The sequence below is a fragment of the Ochotona curzoniae genome, unplaced genomic scaffold, assembly GCF_017591425.1.
Source record: "Ochotona curzoniae isolate NIBS_2020 unplaced genomic scaffold, NIBS_Ocur_1.0 contig_2723, whole genome shotgun sequence".
In the NCBI taxonomy this organism is placed as follows: Eukaryota; Metazoa; Chordata; class Mammalia; order Lagomorpha; family Ochotonidae; genus Ochotona; species Ochotona curzoniae.
The window spans coordinates 14,040,603-14,063,579 of NW_024465573.1; the positions used below are offsets into that span (position 1 = coordinate 14,040,603).

At 35.9% G+C, this 22,977-nt stretch overlaps 1 protein-coding gene across 3 annotated transcripts in view; it reads left to right on the forward strand.

Annotated features, from left to right (window-relative positions):
- The window catches only part of GRIA4 (glutamate ionotropic receptor AMPA type subunit 4), a 307,867-nt gene that overhangs the window by 237,240 nt on the left and 47,650 nt on the right, over nucleotides 1–22,977 (forward strand). For 2 of the 3 annotated variants that reach the window (XM_040977238.1, XM_040977237.1), the window contains 5 exons: nucleotides 2,931–3,089; nucleotides 7,657–7,824; nucleotides 8,940–9,044; nucleotides 13,413–13,523; nucleotides 20,732–20,938. In XM_040977238.1, the coding sequence (XP_040833172.1) occupies nucleotides 2,931–3,089; nucleotides 7,657–7,824; nucleotides 8,940–9,044; nucleotides 13,413–13,523; nucleotides 20,732–20,938 (750 nt within the window). Of the gene's footprint in view, nucleotides 1–2,930; nucleotides 3,090–7,656; nucleotides 7,825–8,939; nucleotides 9,045–13,412; nucleotides 13,524–14,826; nucleotides 15,993–20,731; nucleotides 20,939–22,977 lie in introns of those variants that run through there. The other variant, XM_040977239.1, reaches the window with a different exon arrangement.

Here is a 22,977-nt window from a genome sequence, read left to right on the forward strand (position 1 = left end):
AAAGTATATTTTCTGAAAAACTAAATTTAAAAGATAGTGAGAGATGTTCCCCCAGCCTCGTTGTTCTTCCTTCTGTTCACGTTATCAGTGCTGTCTCAATGTGATTTAATCAACCAGTGACCCTGACACACAAAGCACGGCAGAAAAATATCTAAATTGAATAAGCCTTAAAAGACATGCACTTATTGAATGCCTATAATGATGTGATGGATTTACACATTTGCATTAATAGTCATGATGATATATGAAACCTATCATGTTAAACATCCTCCCCCAGACAACTATGAACAGCTAGAAATTAAAAGGATTCCAAGTTCTGCACAAAAGGGTCCCAGACATTACAGACGTGTAGAATAAGACCAGTGGTGCTTATCTGTCACCCTATGTCTCAAATTTAAGGGCCTGAGGAGGCCCTTAACCATCATGAAATACAAGCAATATAGTGGTCCATTTCAAACAGTACAAAGCCTTTGCCCTGATCTGTTGGGCGCTCCTAGGGTGAGAGATGGAGTGAACTCATTCACTAGTCACTTAACCACTGGTATTCCCCTGTGTGGCTGTGACTAACCCGTTTTATTACAATGCTACCCTATAATTTTCAGATCCACGATATTCCCCGAATAAAAATTGAAACTGAATAACCACCACATAGTTATTTAAAAAAGAGGCTGCTTCACAGTATAGATCTTATCAAAGTCCTGCATTAAATTATGAAGAATATGGGGGGAAAAAACATTGCCTGTACTCACACACACATAGCTAAAATTAACTGAAACACCCACCACTCATTCAATTCATAACTGAGAGACGTTCTTAATTACGGCGTGGTAATTTTTTTTCCTTTACCTACAGCCTAGCATCCAGAGGGAATCAGAGAAGTGTGGAGTGTTTTTCATCAGTTTAGATGTTACATCAGATGATTCCACTGAAGCCTTCAGCTTTGCCAGCACGTGCCACAGCTGTGGATATTGCTATGCAAGATTGGCAGACCTTTTGGTTTGGCCATGGCTGAAAGAAAATAATAATGCCATCAATTAGACACTAATGCAATATTTGAATTCCTATGACTTTTAATAAAACATTGGGATGATTTGCCAGCCTGGGGTCTGTCCTACACTCAGACAGAGGCGGCCAAATGTTGAACTGCCAATTTGGTGGCTAGTGGTTGATGGACAGTGCTCTCTCTGTTTGGAAAGCATAGATCTGCTTTCTGGTGTCTAGTCTCTTTCTCAAAGAAATGAGAATGTTACTAATGAACAGTCAAATCAGTTCACATGAAATGAATACTTGCTGCGGGAATTGGTTAATAGCTATCATTAATTCAAAGTAGATGTGCTAGATCCTTTAACACTCTCATTCTCGTTCTGTATGTGGGAAATCTAAAGCGTGAAAGTAACAGAAGTGAGAGTCAAGGCCTGTGTCTTGTTTTCACAGTATCACCTTGCCTCTCCCAGGAATACAATTTTAATTTTAAAAAATTAAAAGCGCACACCTTCGTAAGAACACTCAGATTTTCACACAAGTAAGAAGGGCACATTCAAAAGCAGATTTGTCTGCTCTATCTGTGCCGGGTGACTCTGAATACATTTTCTTCTTCCCATTGAGCTGAAAGTTGTCATGTCTTAACGTAAGGTTAATAATAGGATGCATCTCGTGGCCTTCCAGTGAGCACCCACCCAGAAAGATAACACGTATAATGAGTTCAGCTCAGTAACGGGCACATAATATCAGCTATGAGTTCAAATACCTGGTTCTGAATCTAGATAATTTTTTAGCTGCAGTCAGATTACTGTCTCCCTACATAACCAAACAGAATTGTATGCATATACAAGGTTAAGAAGATAACTACTTCAATGGAAAATAACACATTTTAAAGTTCTAAAAGCACGATAAAGGCACACTGGGGAAGAAAAGTAACCCTGTGTTTTCACTGATGCTTAGTATAACTGCAGGATTATTTTTTCGCATCTTACTTTGAACATACAAAACATTCTTTCTTCACCTACTGAACAAAATTCAGGCATATTCATATTTTTTTAAAAAGAAGAGCTTTTCTAACTGTTAAGGAAAAAGCAAAAAAATTACAGTTCCTATAAATTCACGTATCTGTGAAGAGGTGGGTTATCTGAGCCAGTGCTTGTGTTTTATTAATTCGTTGCTTTGATATGCTCCCATTCTTGGAATTGTTTATGTATTTTTACACCTTTTAGTGAGTAGTTTTGAAGGGCACTAGTGGAGAAAAATTACCCCCTTACGAAACAAAGATAGATGAATGCATAGATCCATAGAAAATAAAATGCTGGTTGACATTCAGATAGCTCTCTGTAAACCAACAGAGATGGCCACCCTCCCTCCCAGTCTTTGTATTCCTCCGGGCAGGCACCACCTTTCCCCACTCTACAGACACCAGGAAGGATCCTTGGCTCCCTTCACTGGTAATGAACTCTGTGATGATTCAAAGCTTTTACCTGCTCTAATCAAATCATCAGCTTTGTCTTCTTTTAACATACTTTGTAATTAAACTTCTTCAAATCCATCATAGACTCAGGGGACTATAATACCTTGATATTACCTTCGTATACCACACATTTGTACGTATCTCTATCAGAGGTCAATTATGTCCTCAGCGGGAGGCTGAGTGCTATCACATTCATCTCCATATCCCCCTCCATGCTTCATAAAAGGCATTAACAAAATAATTGAGTTGAGCTGAACTGAAAACGTTCATAGCCTTTTCTCATGAATTGAATTTTGAATGATAGAATATCACAGTTAAATTGACATAATTAGATTTTCCACTTCTTTCTAGCCATTGCTTTATTAGAAATCTATTTGGATGTACATACACATATCGGTCATAAGGTTGTGTTATTATTGAAGAACTGAATTGTATAATAATGAACTAAATTTCACGATCTTGGTTTTCGTAGGGATTCAAAGATATTTCCCTTGAGAGGTTTATACATGGTGGAGCCAATGTTACAGGATTCCAGCTGGTAGATTTTAATACACCGATGGTAACCAAACTAATGGATCGCTGGAAGAAACTAGATCAGAGAGAGTACCCAGGATCTGAAACTCCGCCAAAGGTATTTATGTGTTGCTAACGTTTTTTAAATCTCTAGTCAAAAGTGTATGATGCTGTTATCCCAGTAATGTCTATAAGACATAGTGTGGTACAGGAAAGAAGTGTTTTGACACTATTACTGCACTACACACTTAACAACTTCCAAATTTCTATATTGAAAAGTATAGTTGTTAGGCAAAGTCAAGCTATTCACTATAACTGTTACTCTCTCTATTATTTTCTTTGAAGGAAGTGAATGTATTTTCACATTTTTGTTAACTAAATACAAATGTTAATGGCCATCAGTAACTTTTCTACTCAAAAATGAAATCCTGTTTGCAAAGTGATCTACAGTGAGTCAGGGAGTTACAAAATTGGTAGGAATGAAATATGTACAACCTTCTGCAAAGCCTCTCTTTGAAATTAGCATTTCAAGGTCAGTTTGTTTTTCACTGTACAGGCATTGCAGAAGGATATAAGTATTTGCAAATGAAACTAGTGAATTTCTGATCACAGGAACATTTTTTCTCACTTGGAAAGCTAGATGATTTCCTTATGTTTCGTGTAAATAGTGGCATGTATTTTGTAAACACCAAATTAGAGGGTTTGCGTTTCTACTCAGTAAGGCATTATCTGTTAATCTCTCATTGATCAGTGCATTTCACTGAACTACTTGACATATAACTGAGAATTCAAGCAAACGAAACGAGCACATAGAGGGGTAAAGGTTCTAGGCTCTTCCTGATTAGTGATTTTTTGGTAAAGACATGTCAAATTTTGCTCTCTAGTATGTGGGGGCTTTGATCATGCAGTAATATTATTTCCACTATCCTATAAGATTAATGAATCTCAAAATAGAGCATTTACTATGTAATTTACATCATGCTAAGCACTACATTCCTTCCCTCTGAGTTTATAAATACATGTTAAATACGTGGTAGCCAGCTGTTATTGAGTCAGCAGATTCAGAAAACACCATTGGTAGGATCTATTGATAACCTCCAACTAGAATTTTCTATTCTGTAGCTTCATGCACTTTATTATAAATATATATTACTCTTCCATATTTCACAACTTTTAGCATAATGTCAGGAACTCAATAACCATTTAGTAAGAATAAACAGTTGATTCTCCTTATTGCCAATAGTTTTGTTTTATAAAATCTCTTCAAGTATTAAATGAGAAAATACTGAGTCATGACTCTTAGGGGAAATACAAGGTTGGGTTTTATGATTCTCTAGTTATCATCTTTTTGTCAACTCATCAATAAATAACCTTGTTTGGTGTGTTTCTGTATGAAGAACCCTAATTTAATATATTTATGATTCACTGACATTCAGCTCATGCCAAAGAACACTGTAACTCAACCTGAACAAAGCTTTTAAATGTGTGTATTTTCTCATAAGGCACATCATGGATTTCTGGCACTTAGAAACACTGGACAGTTCTTCAGTGTGACACTTTTGGGACTTTTTAGAATAAAACAGAATAATCAACAAAGCAAAAAAACTGTAGATCTACATCAGACTACCAAATAGATTACCAAACAAACACAATTTTTTACAATGTGCGGGCAGAAATAAGAAAGCATAGTGTTTCCTTGTTCAAACACATTTGGGATATTGAACGCTGAATGGTATACTTTTCTCACCACTCTACAAATGTCCACAAATGGGCATAAAAGTATCGCAGCTATTAATTTGGGAGTTTTCTATGGCCATGCCACCCTGTCACACTGGATCTCATCTGATCTTGGAAGCTAAGCAGGTCAGGCTTGGTTAGCACTTGGATGGGAATTTGGAAATCATAAATAAATGTAAATAGGAAAATTTAAAAACACAGAATCTTCACACATTGAGGACTGATCATGGTTGTTATTTCAACTGTTTATTATTTCAATCAAGATTAGAAGCATACTTTCTAATCATGGTTGTCCCCTGCTTTTAAAAAAAAAAACTTTTGGAATAAAGCTCTTTCATTTTCAAAGCCTGGCAAGTGCCTCCAATTGTCTGATTTCTTTCTGCTCCCAGACTGAACTAGCTTGCCTTTTTCCACTCATTATCAGTCTCTGCACTATTACCTCCAACCCCCCACCCTTCCACCTTCGCATCTACCTGTGCAAATTCCTTTGAGGACACTATCTAGAATTCCACCTTCTGTCTTATTCCCATGGTGAGCATGATTCCTCCTTATTCATACCCTCTGCACCACAACTCAGATATCAGCTCTCTGGAGTGTTTAGGATCAGAAGTGTTTCAGATCTCATACTTTTCAGCATTTGCATATACATGTCTTGGGAGTCACTCCTAAGCATAAAACCTGTTTATGCTTCCTCCAGGCTGAAGGTAATTTTACACAATACTTTGAATGATTTTGTTTATGAAATGAGTTTCAAGCTATGGAATTTTCCCCTCAAAGTAGCAGAGTAGTTTGGATTTTTGAGTTAGGAATGTTCAGCCTAAATTTGATTGGGTAATTCTCATCAAGCAGAGTTATTTCTTCAGTGACTATTTCTGTGAACTCCTCAGGAGAGGGAACCTTCTGATCCCTTTCTTATGGTCTCTGGGTCTAGTACACCCTTTAAGAGCCTCTGACCCTTGTGCTTCGTGATCCACCAGAAAGAGAATGTGCGCACTTTCCCACAAATCTGTAAGAAGTAAAATTTCATCCCAGTTCTTTCTTCTGTGAAGCCTCGCTCTTTCCACTATGATCCTGCCTGACTCCATCTCATTCTCTACAACTTGGTAAGCAGAATTCATTCTACATCCTGATCACTGGCCACATCAGGCACTAATCTCAGACTGCTTTCCCTGCCCCCAATTGAAATGTTTATTGAGTAGGAATCTCCTAGGTGCTCTGTTCAAGCTGTGTGCTCATAAATATTGTTTTCTGAAGTGTAACACAATAACACACGTGGAAAATGATTAAATCCTTTGAACAGATTGAATCCATTTAAGTACCATTTCTTTCAACCCGTCTGCTCTAGGATGTGTCAAATCCTGAGCCTCGGCTGTTCTGGCTGAGTGTTTCCCTTCCTCTGAACCACTCTCACGGTATCTGTTCTTTTTCTAGTTCACTTGTTTTATAAAATTGGATAGATTATAAAGCATAGCAAACACATTTGCTTCTCGCATTTTTTTTCAGCTCCTTTCTCCCTACAGGAAAAAAAAAAAAGTAGTGTTCCTTTTCATCTCTTGATCCTGAAACACAGACGCATCTTTGAGAAATTCCTTTTTCATTACAATTTTTATTTTCTTGTTTTACAAGAAATAACATTGTGGCTTTCTCTATTCAGTGAAGAATCAGGTCAGGTAGGAGAGGACATGCTTGCTTTGGCTGTAGTGTCTTGCTAAACAAACTGCTTCCTCCAGCTACTCCATTCTCATAGTGACAGGTCTGCCTATCCATAGGACAATTTTACCATGTCCTAGAGAAACACAGAAAGTTCTTCATTTGCATCCTTTCTTTACATCCTTCCAGAGTGAACCCTTTAGTCAACTCCTCTTCTATTAAAAGGTTCTTTATGAGAATTCACATGGTATTCCTTGTTTGGTTCATGTTTTGTGTTCATGTTCCCTGGAATGTTGGCCTCGGTGCCCACTGATCATGTTACTTGTGTCTGTTTTCCAGAGTTTGAATTTGAAATGATTCTTTTTAATTGTTTGATCAGAAAATCAATATTATCCTCTATTGTTCCACAGCATCAAAAAAAAAAACCCTGGCACGATAGTGAATGTCATGCACATATGGAATTGACCGACTGGTATTCCTGCAAGACATAATGTAGCTTTTGCTATGATTAGTGGCTGGCTGCTGCATTAGAATGTTTTAAGAAAAGGGTGCCCTGTCTTCCATATTACTAATCCTCTAAAAACATTTTTACCTAATGTGATCTTATTCTTTTACTTTCAGCTAAAGCAAGTACATTTGCATCCCATTCTTCCCTCACTTTCTCTCCTAAACTGAAAAAAAAAAAACCTTCTAGATAGCTCGATTTTCTTAAAAGGAGCCGAGAGTAACCATCAGAAAACAGATATTCTTAACTTTATTTCTCCTTTTTAATGGGCTTCACAATATTCACTTCTGGTTAGTACAGTGATGGGTGTCTGCTCAACTGCAGAATAAGGAAATAATAATTCTGGTATTGTGTTTCTAAACAACAATAAATGATCTCTCATTCTTTCTTGAGGCTGAACAAGGATAGACACTTCAAGTCAGCAAATATTAAATGTCAAGTAAACTTTATATAACAGTCAGGCAGCATTCTAGGGACTCAACCACAACAGTATGGCATAAGGTGGACTGATAACAATACACTGAACTTTTTTATATGCCACATGTTGGTATATAAACAGAAAGACCTCGCTTGTCGCAACAGATACAAAGCTATTCTGGGCTTTCTATGTTCTAGATTGTTTTTTCCTTTTATGACAAGGATGGCAATATTCAGTCTTTGCATTCAGAAGAGTATCAATAATTTAAATGACTTTCATACAAAAGAGTGCTTTATGTCATAAATCCACATAGATCCAACTTATTCCTGATATTCGATAAGATTTCAGCATTTACCATTTCTTTCATTTGGTCAGTACACCTCCGCTCTGACTTATGATGGAGTCCTTGTAATGGCTGAGACTTTCCGAAACCTTAGAAAGCAGAAAATTGATATTTCAAGGAGAGGAAATGCTGGAGACTGCCTGGCAAATCCTGCGGCTCCGTGGGGCCAGGGAATTGACATGGAAAGGACACTCAAACAGGTAACTCATGCTTTTATTTAGATTCATGTTATTTTCATAGTTTTGTTTCAGTGGAATATACAACAAAGCAGACTAATCTGAACATAAGTAAGTATTTCAATTGCTACTCAGTATGTTAAGCCACCGTTATTTTGAGATATTTCTAGGGAGAATACAGCTTCAGCCCTTACATTTGCCTTTGATTAAATGAATAGTCAAGATAAACTGAGTTACACTAAAGTAATAAGCAAACTCAACTCCTGGTGGATTAGAACAAAGCAGTTTTTCTCACTCATCGTCACACTGTTACCAAGGACATTGTGATCATTTGGGTTACTAGAGGACCTTGGATACTACAAGGGGAAATTTGCTTTGGGAAGATTTTAAATTAACAATTAAATGCTGTGGATTCATAATGACATTTTCCACATCTGTTTAATACTCACATCAGAAACACAAAGGCCTTGCTAATCAGCAGGGATTCAGGAAACACAAGTATAATCTAGAACTTTTTGGCAAATACAGCCAAAGACAAATGCAAAGACTACATCTTTGTAGTCTTAGATTAAGCAATCATTTTACTTTTGTCTTTTGAAGTTACGCTGTTTTTCAAGTGATTCATAAATATCTATATAAACTTTTATTCTTAAGTGTTCTCTCAAAAGCCCTCACCTAAAACATAAACATAGAAAAAGTGAGCTTAAAGTTAATTTGGAAAGAAATATATTTACTTATTTTCAAGCGTGTGTTGACATTTCTTAGCTTCTTATATTTTAATTGTAACATTAGCAAGGATAAGAAATGGCCCATCATCATGCAGATACACATATGACACTGGAAGTAATTGTGAACGTGTCATTTTTCATTCCTTTAAAGTTATGCTTCAATATTGAATATGAACTGTTAGCTAAAACGGAAACTATAAGAAACACATATACATATTTATCGTCCACAACAGAGTAGCTGTTTTTGTCTTTAATGTTCATTTTTCAGATTCTAGTCCACTAACTCAAAAACCCAAATGGAATTTCAGTGAATCAGCTACATATCCTTCTGTACTAGATGTGTACTAGGTGTACTAGATGTGTACTAAATGATGTAGGAATTTCTATTTATGAGTTTTGTTTTTCAAACAGGTTCGAATTCAAGGATTGACAGGGAATGTTCAATTTGACCATTATGGACGCAGAGTCAACTACACAATGGATGTATTTGAACTGAAGAGCACAGGACCTAGAAAGGTGAGCCACAAAGATACTGAGACAAAAAAGTTTCTGTTTGTTAGTTTGAATTTAGCATTTTAAAGGCTGATCAAACAAAGATTGATAGAAGAGAATGATAGAATTTCTAAGGCGTGTGGAAGAGATTGCATCTGAATGGAGGAAATTAGCAACGAAGGCTGCACAAAGGAGGTGAGGTTGGAAGTTAGCCATGGGGCCAGTACAGTGGTGTAACCGGCCACCCGCAGCACTTGGCATTCCATCATGGGAAGGTTTTCAAATCCCAGCTGCTCCACATCTGATCCAGTTGTCTGCTGTGCACCTGGGACAGCAGCAGAGCTTGTCAGAAAGTGCTTGGATCCCTACATCCATATGGGAGAACCAAAAATGTCCTGGCTCCTGGTAGCAGCCTAACCCAGCCCCATCCATAGTGTCTATCTGGGAAATGAACCGGCAGAAAGACCTCTCTCTCTCTCTCTCCTCCTCCTCCTCCTCTTTCTTCTTCTCTCTCTCTGTCTCTGTCTCTCTCTTTCTATGTGTGAGTGTATATGCATAACTCTGCCTTTGCAATACAATAAATGGGTCATTAGAAAATAAACCAATAAAGTTAGCCATAAAGACAGAGTTTGAAAAGGTAGAAATAGAAAAGGCAACAGCACCGTTACCTGGAGTCAGCACAGCTAAGGTCTTCTACGGAAAATGGCAACAAAGCTTTCCCTGCATTGCTTCAGTCTATCTGTACAGGTGCTTGGTATCCTCACAAGAAGGATACTTTTGTGGCTTCCAGGAAAGTCTTCTTCATCTTTTCAGCCTTTTGGGCCATCTCCTTTTGTTCAGACTGACAGTCAATATCACAGATAGAACCTTTTCCTTAACTGACCCAGCCTCGGTTGGGCAAGAGCTGGATGACATCTGAAGAACCCAGTCTCTAAGGAAACTACCCAATGCAAAAGAATAAACACATTTCCTCAAAAGAGAAATTCAGACAGAGGGTTCCATGTTAACAGCCACTTCATTTGCTCTAGCAAACATAGCCAGAATCGGAAGAAAAAAAAAAAGAGGCCAATTTAATCAAGTTGTTCTGCGAGGTGCAGAGCACACAGACTACCCTGTGGGCTCAAGAAAACGTTGACTGATGGGCAGGCAGAGGTAAAACAGACCCAGCTTCCTGCATCACATCAGACCTGGAAAATGAGCTGTTGAAGCCGGAACTTTTGAAAATACAGGAGGCAATCCCATATTTTACAAAATGTTTAGGTCCATAAAGTGAAATGCCTCAGTGTAAAACAAAGAATAATGGACAAGGAGGCTTATGGCACTCAGCAGTAAAATAAAGTGAGCTATATACAGCAATGAATTTTTCATGGCCTATTGAACCTCGATGGTAACAAGAATAGGTATCCAAAGAGAAAGTTTTAGAGTAAGTAGGCAGAATGATGAAGACAATGTGTTTGCACCAACTGACATTCACGTAAGAATCTTGAAAGAAATATGAAGTGCAAAAGCATGCCGGTTCGTCTGTCCTCATTTTCCTGTGGTAATGATCAACTTGGGCATTCTGTCAGGAATGTGAAACCTAAAAATGAGCCACTGTGAAAAAACACCGTGCTGGTGAGACCAGGAGATATGTCTGAGAATTGGGCAATCGTTCTTATAAATTAAACCCTCACCAGCAAGGAAGCTAACTGGAAATACATCAGAGTCAGCCCGCCAGTTTGTCTGACTTTTGCAACAGGAGGACTGATTGCCAGTCTCATTACGCGCATGCCACGGGATGTTTCTGAAGTCCTGGCTCCTTGGTTCACCGGGATCTTTTCATTATTCCTGTGACCCACGGGGCTCTTACGGGGAATGCTCCAGGATGGGACTTGTATGGTTTCAAGCCACCTTCTCTGTAAAAATGTGGTCCCTGAGTGCAGGTTAGGTGCCAGAGACCATCATGGAAAACTGATGTGCATTTTTGTTTAATCTTCATGATACACTGAAAATAAGTATGTTTTGTCTCACCTTCTAGAACAAAGGCTCAGGGATAACGAGGTCACATAGTCAGCCATGTTCAACTAGAACAAAGTTGAGCCACAATCAAAGAGGAAATCCCTGTAGCTCCCGTGAGAGGAGAGAGAGAGAGAGAGACAGAGAGAGAGAGAGAGAGAGAGATTGAGAGAGAGAAAGAGAGAGAAAAAACACATTGGTTGGTTTCACAAAAGGCTGCCAACAGCCAGGTCTGGGCCAGGCCAAAGACGGAGGCAAAACATCCATCATGGTCTCCCACATGGGTAGCAGGGGCCGAGTCTTTGGGTCATTTTCTACTGCCTTCCCAGTTTTGTTAAGGTAAAACTGAGTCAGAAGCAGTATGTAACTGGCGCTGACATATGGCACACAGGTATTAGCAGTGCTTTAATACCACAGCACAATGCCAGCCCCCAGTTTAAGAACTGAAATACTTCCATATTTATGCTGTCACATTACAAAATTATTCTTCATCCACCTTGTGCCTCTAAGAGAACTCCATTTCACTGATTAAATGAATGGAAAATGTTCTAGGGAACTCTAAGTTGTGAAGGAGAGGTAGACCTCATCTCATAGGAGATTGTAGATCCATCTGTAGAACTCCTTTTAGGAACAAGTGATCTGTATGATTTCACTTCCCAAAAAAATCCATGGCCCATGTGAAATCCAACATTAATTGGTCCCACATTCACAAAGCATGGTGCTTTTTTTTTTTTTTTTGCCAGAATTGCCTATAGACACAATGTTACTATTTTAATTTGTTGGCACTGTTGAATCTTATCTTTTGAGCATTTGTGTGAAGAGATCATTGTGAACCCAGAGCTTAAAAACAAAATGTCAAGGCTTTAGCAGTCCCAGATTTGTGATGTGATTTTTTTTCTATCATGGGACTCATTAATAAGGAAAAAACATCTTTCCCAAAAGAGACTGTTGAGATCTGCAAGTAGGCAGTACACTATGGAGTTAATTAATGGTTAATTCATTTTTCTTATAGCTGTCACATGGACAGGAAAGAGTTAAAGGAAGTAACATTTAGGAATTGGGAACTCGGTGGATCCCACAATTATACTTGTTTTTAAATTAACTTTTTTCATACTACATTTCAAATAATTATCAGAAAAGGATTCACATGCAGAATTGGATATAACTTACATTTATATAGACAATAATTTTTCATCAAGCCAAGAAGTACAGTAACTGGCATTCATGAAGATTTCCTCTATGCATCTGTTTGGTTATTGACTCACATATGTAGTACTTGTGAATAGATACAGCTTTTATCTCTAAAATGCTAATATTTATTTTAATAAACACTGACATGGTAACTAAAGACTTAGAGAAGGAAAAAAAAGCCTAAAAATGTATTAGAACAAGAAGTGAATACAGATTGTTGAGCAAATCACATGTCATGGGAGATATCAGTTAGCCAACACCTGTATCAACAAACTCAAGGAGACCATTTCACAGCATCAAGTGAGCTCCGCTTTGTGGTAGTATACAAACTGAGGATCACCTTAACCAGAGTTCTAAATTTTGGCCTCATTAACAAACAGCCTTGTGTCAACTTTTTAAATTTCCAAAATTGGTCCTCATTTCTAAATAATGGTTAATGCCAGCTCCAGTCTGTACATTCTCTCTATGTATAATGAAGAGCACCAAAAATAGTATCTGCCCCGTGGCAAGCACTCAATATGTAGTTTTTACTTAATGCTCTTCATGGACCAGAGGATTCTAAATATCTGTTAAAATTCCATTTTGGTTTACTAACTTTTAAAATAGTTAATTATTTCACTTATGGAAAAATAGTTGACTTCCAAATGAACAAAGAACATAATGATTTTTTAAAATTAAAAATGTGAGTATAACTTTGACTAAGGGTATATTATTTATTGGTATTAATTCCTAATATAGTTAGCATTTCAGAAATACTAAGTTTATTATCTCATTAGTTTAAATCAAACCAAAACTATTTCTCTGCTTCTTAAAAAAAAAAAAAAAAGGCTTTTTTACCCCCTGAAAATAGCCTGTGTGTGAATTCATTTTGTAAATCTGGCTATAAATTCCCATGACCACATGGCCTACAGTTTATTGATAAAATCAGAGTTCAATTCATGCAATACCAATCCACCTCAGTACAGGGAGGATGAACATAATTTACAATGTCTTGACTACTTTGTGTTTACAAATTGTAAGTTGCCCAATATATAACAAACAAACACCGTTAACACCTGCAAAATGGGTTCATTATCAGTTAGGCAAACATTCACTTTTTTTTTTAATTTTCTTAAAATTTTTTTGATCACCTATTTAATTGTACCCCTTTGTTCCAAAAAGAATAGTTCCTAAAATATATTTTCAAATATTTTCTCTATTTGGCAGGTTGGTTACTGGAATGATATGGATAAATTAGTCCTGATTCAAGATGTACCCACCTTGGGAAATGACACAGCAGCTATTGAGAACAGAACGGTGGTTGTAACCACAATTATGGTAAGTTGCGGTGTCTGTGTTATGGTATATCGCTTTGTCCACTGGCAGTTTTAATGCATCAGCTCTTATGACCAGGGAGTCTGCCCTGGGCTCTCTGATACACCAAAGTCTATGAAGCCTTGAGTAGGGCTGTCTTGAGCTTTGAGTACTTCAGTACTTTCATTTGTATTGCCCTTTTTTTGCATTATTATTGTTCTTGGGAAAAAAATTGCTCAGATGTTAAATAAAATCAGACTGTCAAACTCTAGTTGGAAATGTATGAAATGCTGGGACCCCAAAGGAAAAAAAAAACATGCAAAAGGTCAACAATTACATAAAAATATCCAGTAGTAAACACCATATGACTGTTGTTACTATGTTTTTGAAATACCAATGTAACAGTTGTTGATAGTGTATATAATTTGGGGAGGGTTTAAATATGGATCATGATTTGCATTGTCTGTTTATAATAGTGGAAATGTAAATGTGAAGGTCTTGAGCATATTCTTTCTAAACAAGTACTTTAGAAATTAGTTTCATTTTATATATAGTTTTTTTTAATGTGAAAAGGATTTTTCACAGCGATTATTTTTCTCATTGACCCATGAGAAAAACCACAGTATGATTGATTAGAATTTGAGGAATCAGGGAAAGTACAAATGCTTCATTTGGTCACATCATAAAATGAAAAATAATCTGGATTTTAAGGCTGCTTTTTCAGAGGTTTTCATGAAATTATCTTATGAATAATAGAAAACCTTATATATCTTTCTCTTTTGAAGCCATATCTGCCCTTTAGAGTCAATTCTAGAGTCAATTCAAAGGAGATCAACAATCGGTGACCTTTTCCACCTAATTTAAAGTTACACGTCCTCAGCTCACTCTCTCTCCAGGCAAAACATATTTTTAATTATTTATGGAAACCCTAACTCTAAATAACATGGAACTATTATACGAAATTTTAGCTTTCAGCTTACATAACATTAGTAATATCGAGTTTTTCTGGAAAGTGACATTGAAATCAAAACCTGAAAATGCAGGGGACAGCTTAAGTATGTTGCCGTTGGTTCTATCCGTGCTACATAAACATTTAGCAATCTCGTGTAATCAGACAAGCCTTGATGGGAAGTTTATGCGTTTAGAATGCAAACCAACCAACAACAGTTTTGTGTAAACCTTCTTACTAAATTGTGTAATATTTGCATGGTACTTGAAAATCAATATATATAGATATATATATATATACATATTATTTCTTTTCCTTAAAAAAAAAAAAGACACAGTAATGGAAAGTCATACTTCAGTACAGTCCTCCTCTTTTCAGCCTCTGATGAAGAATCCTATTTTAAGAAATTGATCAAGAAAGAAAAGAGTTCCACGCTGTTCGACCATTCCTAACTAAGGCTCCAGTCTTGTTCTCCAGTGTAGTAAATTTAAGCTTATTTTTCTGTGGGATTCTTCTCGGATGATCAACTCTGGACTACCAAAAAAAAATTTAATATGTGACTTTTCTGAGAAACTAGAAAAAACGAAGACTTAATTCTCATCTTTCTCAAGAAAAGAAATTTTGAAAAACAAATCTTTTAGAAAGCATGAGATAACAATCCCCTTTTCTTGAAATTAGGCCGTTGTACATAAAGGATGGAATTCTATCACTGCTATTTCCACTAGTAGATTTTCTAAAAGCAGATATCTTTGAATTTGTGTGCTGGTTTTCTGAATTATATAATTCCATTATTTTCCTTAAGTATTTTTTTTTAAATATTGCCTGTTTGTGAAATGAAGTGTATTCATGTACTTTGTAGGTATAATGTGCAGATTTCCCTATCACTGTGATTGAGGAAGCTGGAGATATAACTCATAAAATTAAAATGCTAAATTAATTCTGCAAGCATGGCTAGTTTTCCGTAAGCATGCTATCAAATAATAAGCAAAAAAAAAAAGGACTGAAAAATCCAACTGTTTCCTCCATACATTATATATTTGAAAAATATTCTGTAAAATTATCTCTTGTTTGACAGTTATGCCATTAATAATTTTGCTATCAAAATCGTGTGATACTAGTATTTGTCTTTTTGTATAAAAATGTGAATAAATAACACCACTGGTATTTGCAACAGATATTTATTGGATAATTAATCAACTATTCAAATGACATAGTAGAATCCTTTTCCTGGAAATGTTCTTTGTGTTTGCTTTTGTTGAAAATAGGAGCCCAGAACCTATGACATTTCTACCACCTCATTCATTTTTGAAAGAAATATAATTCCTTGTAAATGAATTGCATATTGGCATCTGCATGTAATAATCACTGAAATTCAACTGAGAACTCCGGATACAGACGGAGTTGGTTAAACATTGTTATATCTGCAATGCATATATTGAGATTCAGAAAACAAAAGCTGGGCGTGAGCACTGTGAATCATTCATTTTGATAGAAAATGATATGGTGTTACTGGTCAATTTGTCTTTCCTTTGTGTACGCTGATACTTATATGTTGCTACATTGTAATGATATATTCTGTATTAAATAAAATTGATTGAGAAATTCAGTTATCCATTCATAAATATTTATTGAGCGTCTGCAATTTGCTAGGCACAGTTATAGGCCTTGGGGAATGTCAGGGAACAAAACAGGGATTTGTGCTATAGTGAGAGAAAACAGATAAGAAAAGGAATTAACGATTATATGCTCTCTGCTCTTAAATACAACGACATTAGCTCTCTATAATGTTGACATTTTTCTTACAAGAATATGGTAAAATGTAAGCTTTATTTGAATGATGAATTTATGCTATGTGAATAATATAGCTAAAGCTAAATGAAAAATAAATTACCTTGTTATCTTATTAACTAAAATGTTTACAAAGTAGTTCATATCCAGAGGCACTCAGCATACTGAGTGAACTTTTGGCATTCTGAGGAATGATTCCTGTAAACCACCCAAGAAAGCCAAATCTACTGTGAAGTTTTGGTAGCTGTAGCACTAAGGGAAAAGGGCTAACAACAGAGGGTGGGGAGGAGGGAAAGCAGGGCAGTTTTCTTTGTAACCTCATTGCATCCTTTGGTCATTGCATTCTTTGCAAAAGGAGATATTTCAAACAAGCCCCTTTTTCTCAAAGCTTTACAACTGAGTTTCAGTTATGCCACTGATGCATTATTCAGCTAACACAGTACTTCTTTCCACTTGCAACAATTCTTTATGAAAATGTTTCAAAAAGCCAAATGTATTCACTCGAGTATTGAAATTACTTTACAAATATAAAAGCAGTTTTATTTATTAGACTTGAGCATCCCAGAGATTGATTTTTATAGCTTTTAGTGAGATTTTGTTTTTAGCTGTAAAATTTTACACACATTATACGTAGCTGTGTGCATACACATAAAATGCATGTGTACATATATAGCACACATGTACCTCTAAATACATATATACCTGTACACATGTGCATACACATAAAATATCCAGTGTATTCATTTTCTTTCTCATACTCATTATTTATCATCCCTTCCACCTGCACTTCCCACGGAAAGGCTTAGAGCACAGCTAGCCTTTAAATAATTTTTTGAGCCAAACTCAAAAACTCTGCCTCTACTAAATTTACTCATTTTTATAATCAAATAATAACATTTAATTTGCACCTTTATGAATTTAGAATAAACTAGCTATAGGGTTCTTTAGGGAAGAAGCAAAATATATACAGAAAGCAATAGTTTATCATATTAATTTGATTTCAGTTGCTTGCAATAGTATTTGCCATTATCGTATTTTTGATGTTTTAGAATCTTTAGGCCTTTTGCATTAACCCCTAGTTTCAGTAACTTCACTTTTATTGAACATAAACAATAAAGAAAGAACAAGTTTCTTAGAGGGAAAACTATACTTTATTAATTAAAAACCATCTTAATTTACACAAACCTTTTTCTAAGCAAAACCTGATGTGGCTGCTTTAGACGGAGAATAATTTCTTCCCTGAAGTAGCAAAGCAGATGTGGAACATTATGGAGATTGTCTTAATAAACCTATAATTTCTAAGAAAGGAATCACTGCTTCTCGGAGCACAGTGGTTAATAATACAAATGGAAGCTATTCTGTTGAGGCAGTAGAGTTCTGTGAACTCTGATTCTTCCATGTTTGACACAATTGAGCAACTGGGACTCCCACAGCCTGTTTTAAAAGACATCTCCCAAATCACACTTGATCTTCCATAAACGATTTCCTGGAATTCATCTTTAATACATTGAAAACGTTAGGCAGTTTCTTCACACAAAATAGCCCCCAAAGTTTTTATTCAATTTCTCCAGAATGTCCTAATAAAACACAGTTACTGCGAGGACAGTTTATTAGATTGGAGCAAAATGGGGAAGTTAGGAGATTGTTGAGGATTTGCTACTCTTTGGAGGTTGACGTGAAAGAAAAGCAAAATGAGACACGCTCAAAAGAATCGGGTAGCTAGAGCCCAGCCACCATGGAGTCTTTGTTCTGGAAGGGCCTAACCTCTCTGCTCTTCTTCCTGCCTCACCCAGTGTGATCACCTCATTATTTCGGGCACCATGCACCACTTATCCTGAGATCCTGGTAACTGCTTATGCCCCTGGTTGTGTAAAAAGCCAATTTCAATTTCTAATCAACATTTCCAGTTAGCTGAATGTGTTTCTAGTCTTTACTGGTATGCTTGAGAGAAAAACAAAGAAATGATGAGTCCTGGCTGCCCAAGAGGAAAACGGAAAAAACAAAAATGTTTTACTCACATACACAATCCTGCCTCAAAAGAGATGGCCTAATATTGACTTATATTTACTTTGCTTTTGAAGACCAAATTAGAAATCCTAGTATATGGTCACTTATATTATCATATAAAAACACTAAAAACACAAACCTCTGTATGTTTATCACGTGCTCTCTATGTACACAACAGTGTGAGGATAATTGGAAAAGTTCTCTCAACATTGTTTTCTAAAATAAAATGAAGATATCAGTTCACTAAATATATGAAAATGTGTTTATGGCATCTTGTCCCCCAAAAATCTTGGTGATTCACCAATGTTGGTAGGCAATAACAGCTCCAAAAATGCCCAGATAGACCCGCATGTAGGCCCAGCCCCCATGTCTGCCACCTGGGACCTCTGTGACATGAACCGATTTGTTTAACTTGTCTGTATTTCAATTTTTTTCGTTTGCAAAACTGGAAAAGCCTACCTCACCATTTTAATGTGAAAAGTAAATGAAAGGGTAAAATTTTTAAAAAAGAAAAAAAAACTTAGCCTTGTGCCTCAAAGTGTGTGCACTAAATAAGTCAAAGCTCTTATTGTTCTTCATCTTAGATTTTACTCTTGTTTTCAACTATTTATGGTCCTTCGCACTTATTATGCAGGATATAATGTAATTTTTTTTTCCTAAGAGGACAAGGGGCATATAGTAATTTTTTTTAGATTTAGTTTTCAGAAAGCTGCCTGGTATACAGGGGGTAGTTAATAGATGTGCTTTTCTTAAGTAGAAAAACATATGACTCCTAACTATCTAAACAAGTACTCACTACCTAGAGACACTTCTGCATGCAAGCTTTGTGGTAATATTTATATCTGAGAGCAAAAACTCATAGGTGTTCATATATTCAAGACACTTTAGAACTTACTTTCAACATTATTAGCCAATGATAGTTAACAAATATTTTTTCTCTGTTTTAAAGCAGTGGTAACTACTGTCTAAATTTTGTACTTGAATAAAAATTTTAGGGGCCCACTTCCACTTTTAGAATATTCATAAAATTCAACTATGTCAGAGACCTCTGAGTTACTTGGCCATGTCATCCTAAGCTGGTTTGAAGAAATTAGTACAAGGAGAATTCCTGACCAGTTTCATACTTTAGAATTATTGAGGCCATCTGCATTAGAAAATATCACATAATCTACATTTTTATTGAGTTTTTAATATGAGTTTCCATATTTACATGTACTTACAACCAAAATCAGAATTAATGTAGACCTCCATGTTGTACAAAGTAAATTACCTCCTAATCCAGTGGGGAGAGAGGGAGGGAAGGGAATGGAAAAAATCCCTATACTTTTCAAAACTGTATCAAAGAAAATAATAAAAATGGTTTTTCAAGAAAGAACAAATTCAACTTTCCCAATTACAAATTGCCTGGGAAAATAAAGATTCTTCAGAGACAATATTACATGAAGACTTTATTGAACTTACAGTTTTAGAAATGGAAACACATCATCCTGGTAAGGCAGTGACCAAAGCAAGTCACCCCTTGTCTAATAATGTTCGGAAAACCCAAAGCATGACCAGCCGACTCTCTGTGTTACATCTTCACCAGACCCATCTTTCGATTGATGGTGTTAGAAGTCACAAGAGTGAGCTCTTTGTTGCTAACGTGTCTCTGCTCACACCTGTTGGAGATACATTAACTATGGGCCAACTTCTTCATTTTATAAGGATTTTCATAAAATTCTTCATGCTATTTTTTTGCCCAGCATTTTTTAGAAAAATAAATGGGAATATCAGCTAAAGTGAACAGTTATCACAAGTGGAGAAATATTATGAGTCCATTAGGGATGTATTTTATAATTAAAATGAATAATTCAATAAGTCCTATTAAAGTATTAGACAACATTTGTAAATCACATTTAAGACATATAATTAGCTTTATAGAAAAGTTAAACTGTTAATTTATTTCTTGTGAATAATTATATAGAAGATGCCTGGTCTGAGAGAACAATTTGCTAAACACCAGAGAATTAAGACAAATTGTAAACCCCTTTTCCTAATGGAATGTACTACTAAATATGGCTGCACAAGAAGCAGAATATTCACATTGATTACCTCGAATGAATTTTTTGTTAAATGAAGGTGATTGATAAATAGTTTTTCATTTCAATAGGTGTTTGGGAAACAATGCTGTTATTGTTTTTTAAAAAAGCAAGTCACACTTCTCAAAAAAATATAGTAAGGAACATTTTCCCTATTACGATCACAATGTCAGGTATGGAATAATAATAGAAGATTATTTTTAAGATTTGACTTTTATTATCATATGTAAATATAATATACTTCTCAGCATCTTTATACATTTTCCTGTCTATGATTGATATCTTGCCACACAAAATTGATTTGTGCCAATATTAAACTCCTCTTGTTAAAGTTTGAAATTAAAAAGTTACATAAAGATTTGTGATTGTTATATAATTTCACCTTTACAGTTCTACTTCTCTCCTTATAGGAATCCCCATATGTTATGTACAAGAAAAATCATGAAATGTTTGAAGGAAATGACAAGTATGAAGGATACTGTGTAGATTTGGCATCTGAAATTGCAAAACATATTGGTATCAAGTATAAAATTGCCATTGTCCCTGATGGAAAATATGGAGCAAGAGATGCAGACACAAAAATCTGGAATGGGATGGTAGGAGAACTTGTTTATGGGGTAAGCAAATCCACTTATTAAAAAATTTACCTATATAAACCTTATAATTTCTTTTCACATGGACACATACCAACTTTTAAATGTCTTTTAGGGTTTTTTAAATTTGCACCAAAGAAGCATTTTCAGTGTTCAGACGTGAACTGACACTTTGAATCTTCAAAATAAAAAAGGAGATTAAAAATTAGGATATACTGTTCCTTTTAAAAAGAAAAGAAAGAAAAAGTGACTTCAACATATGTGGTGACTGTCTTTTTTAAGCTTAATGCTGTTATTCTAGGAAAAATATTCTTGCAACAGTATAAAGTTTCTCATTATTTGTCCAGTCCTCTTATATATACTGTCTCATAAATAGCTGTTAAGTAATTGAAGAAACACTGCCTACACTTAACTTCTATCAAAAGATCCTTATCACTCTGTTGAGCACAATAAATTCAAACCACATTCAGTTCCACCTTTCAAAGCCTAACAGACACAGAGAAAAACAAAATCTGTCATTTGTCCTAAAACAGATCTTACATGAAGTGCACCATGCCCTTCCCTTGAGTGGAGCAGATATTGAGGATGCAGATTAATAGCCAAGGGCAAGAACAACATAAATGTTCCTGCCTGAATGAACAAGGCCAAGGTCGCTGTCTTCCATTGCCACTGTGAAGTGTCAAAAGCAAACTGACAGTTATCAAATGCTACTGATGATTTGTTATTTCAAAAGTCCAGAAACCGATCCTACAGTTGACACTAAGTTCTATTCATCCCGTAACCAGTAAAAGGAGCATACGGTTGAAGTGTATTCTCAAATTTCCTGAAAGCCTATTCATATTTCAACTTCAAAGCATATCCAGTCAAAATAATCCTCACAAGACCCCTTTGAAATGAAAGATTACACGGAGAGGCATCTATCTCCAGAAAAAAAAAAAAGGAAAGATAAATTTCAGAACATAGGCTAAGGCCGCAGAGAAATCACTCTCCCAGCCAGAGCTGCACGACCATAATCTCATCCCCCTGCATTCTGCTTTTCAGACCGTGAAGCAATGAACATTCTCACAGCACAGAACAAGGGGAAAACCCTCAGCAGAAAAGAGAAATTGTCTGACATTACAAAGCAATCAGTTAGTTTCATATCCATAGCAAAGAACTTCCGATTGCTTGGGTGACCCCAGATGAGAGGGAAAATGCAATTTTAAAATGGGAAATATATTTTACCATAGAAATCATCCACACTTTTACATGGGCTCTTGATTACAAGGAAAAGCAGTCCCTAAAACACATATTCTTCGGCTGATATTTTGAACTTTTAACACAGTAAGAACATTTGAGGTGTAACATTAGCAGCTATTACAGCTACAAATCAAGGAACACTCACCCAAAATGCTGGGAGGCAGAAGTGTTTCACATTTTGGGTTTTTTTTTCATATTTTGTAGTATTTGCGCATACATAAAAAGATATTTGTGGATGGCACGCAAATCTGAACATAAAGTTTCTTTACATTCCGTGTACTCTATATGCATGGAATCTGAAGGAAATTTAATAAACATTTTTGAAACTTTACAGATGACAAAAAGTTGTGTACATTAATGGCTTTTGACGACATCACACCTCATGAGGTCAGGTGTGGGTCTTCCGACTTACGCCTTTGTGTCTGGGTACACAGAATATCAGATTTTAGAGCTTTCTAGATTAGCAATTTTCAGCCTGTACAATGGTTCATTTCCTTCAGAAAACACTAGTTAGTATTCATGTTAAGAAAGGATAATTGAGTCATCAATCGTTTTTGCCAGTTTAGCTCATCTGACTTATTCAGTAGGATATTTGTGATGTATCACCCTGTAGAATGTCCACGCATCCCACCACACCTCCGTCAATCCACACCTACTCCTTTGCAAGTCTTCTGGCCATGTTTTATTTCAGGAGAATTGTTCAGATAGTGAGACAGCAATACGGGAAAAAGCAGCATAAAAAAAAAAAAGAAACTTACATCACTAATATTTAGCACAGCAACAAAAAGTCCCCATCAAGTTCTCGGTTAATCATTATTGTTATC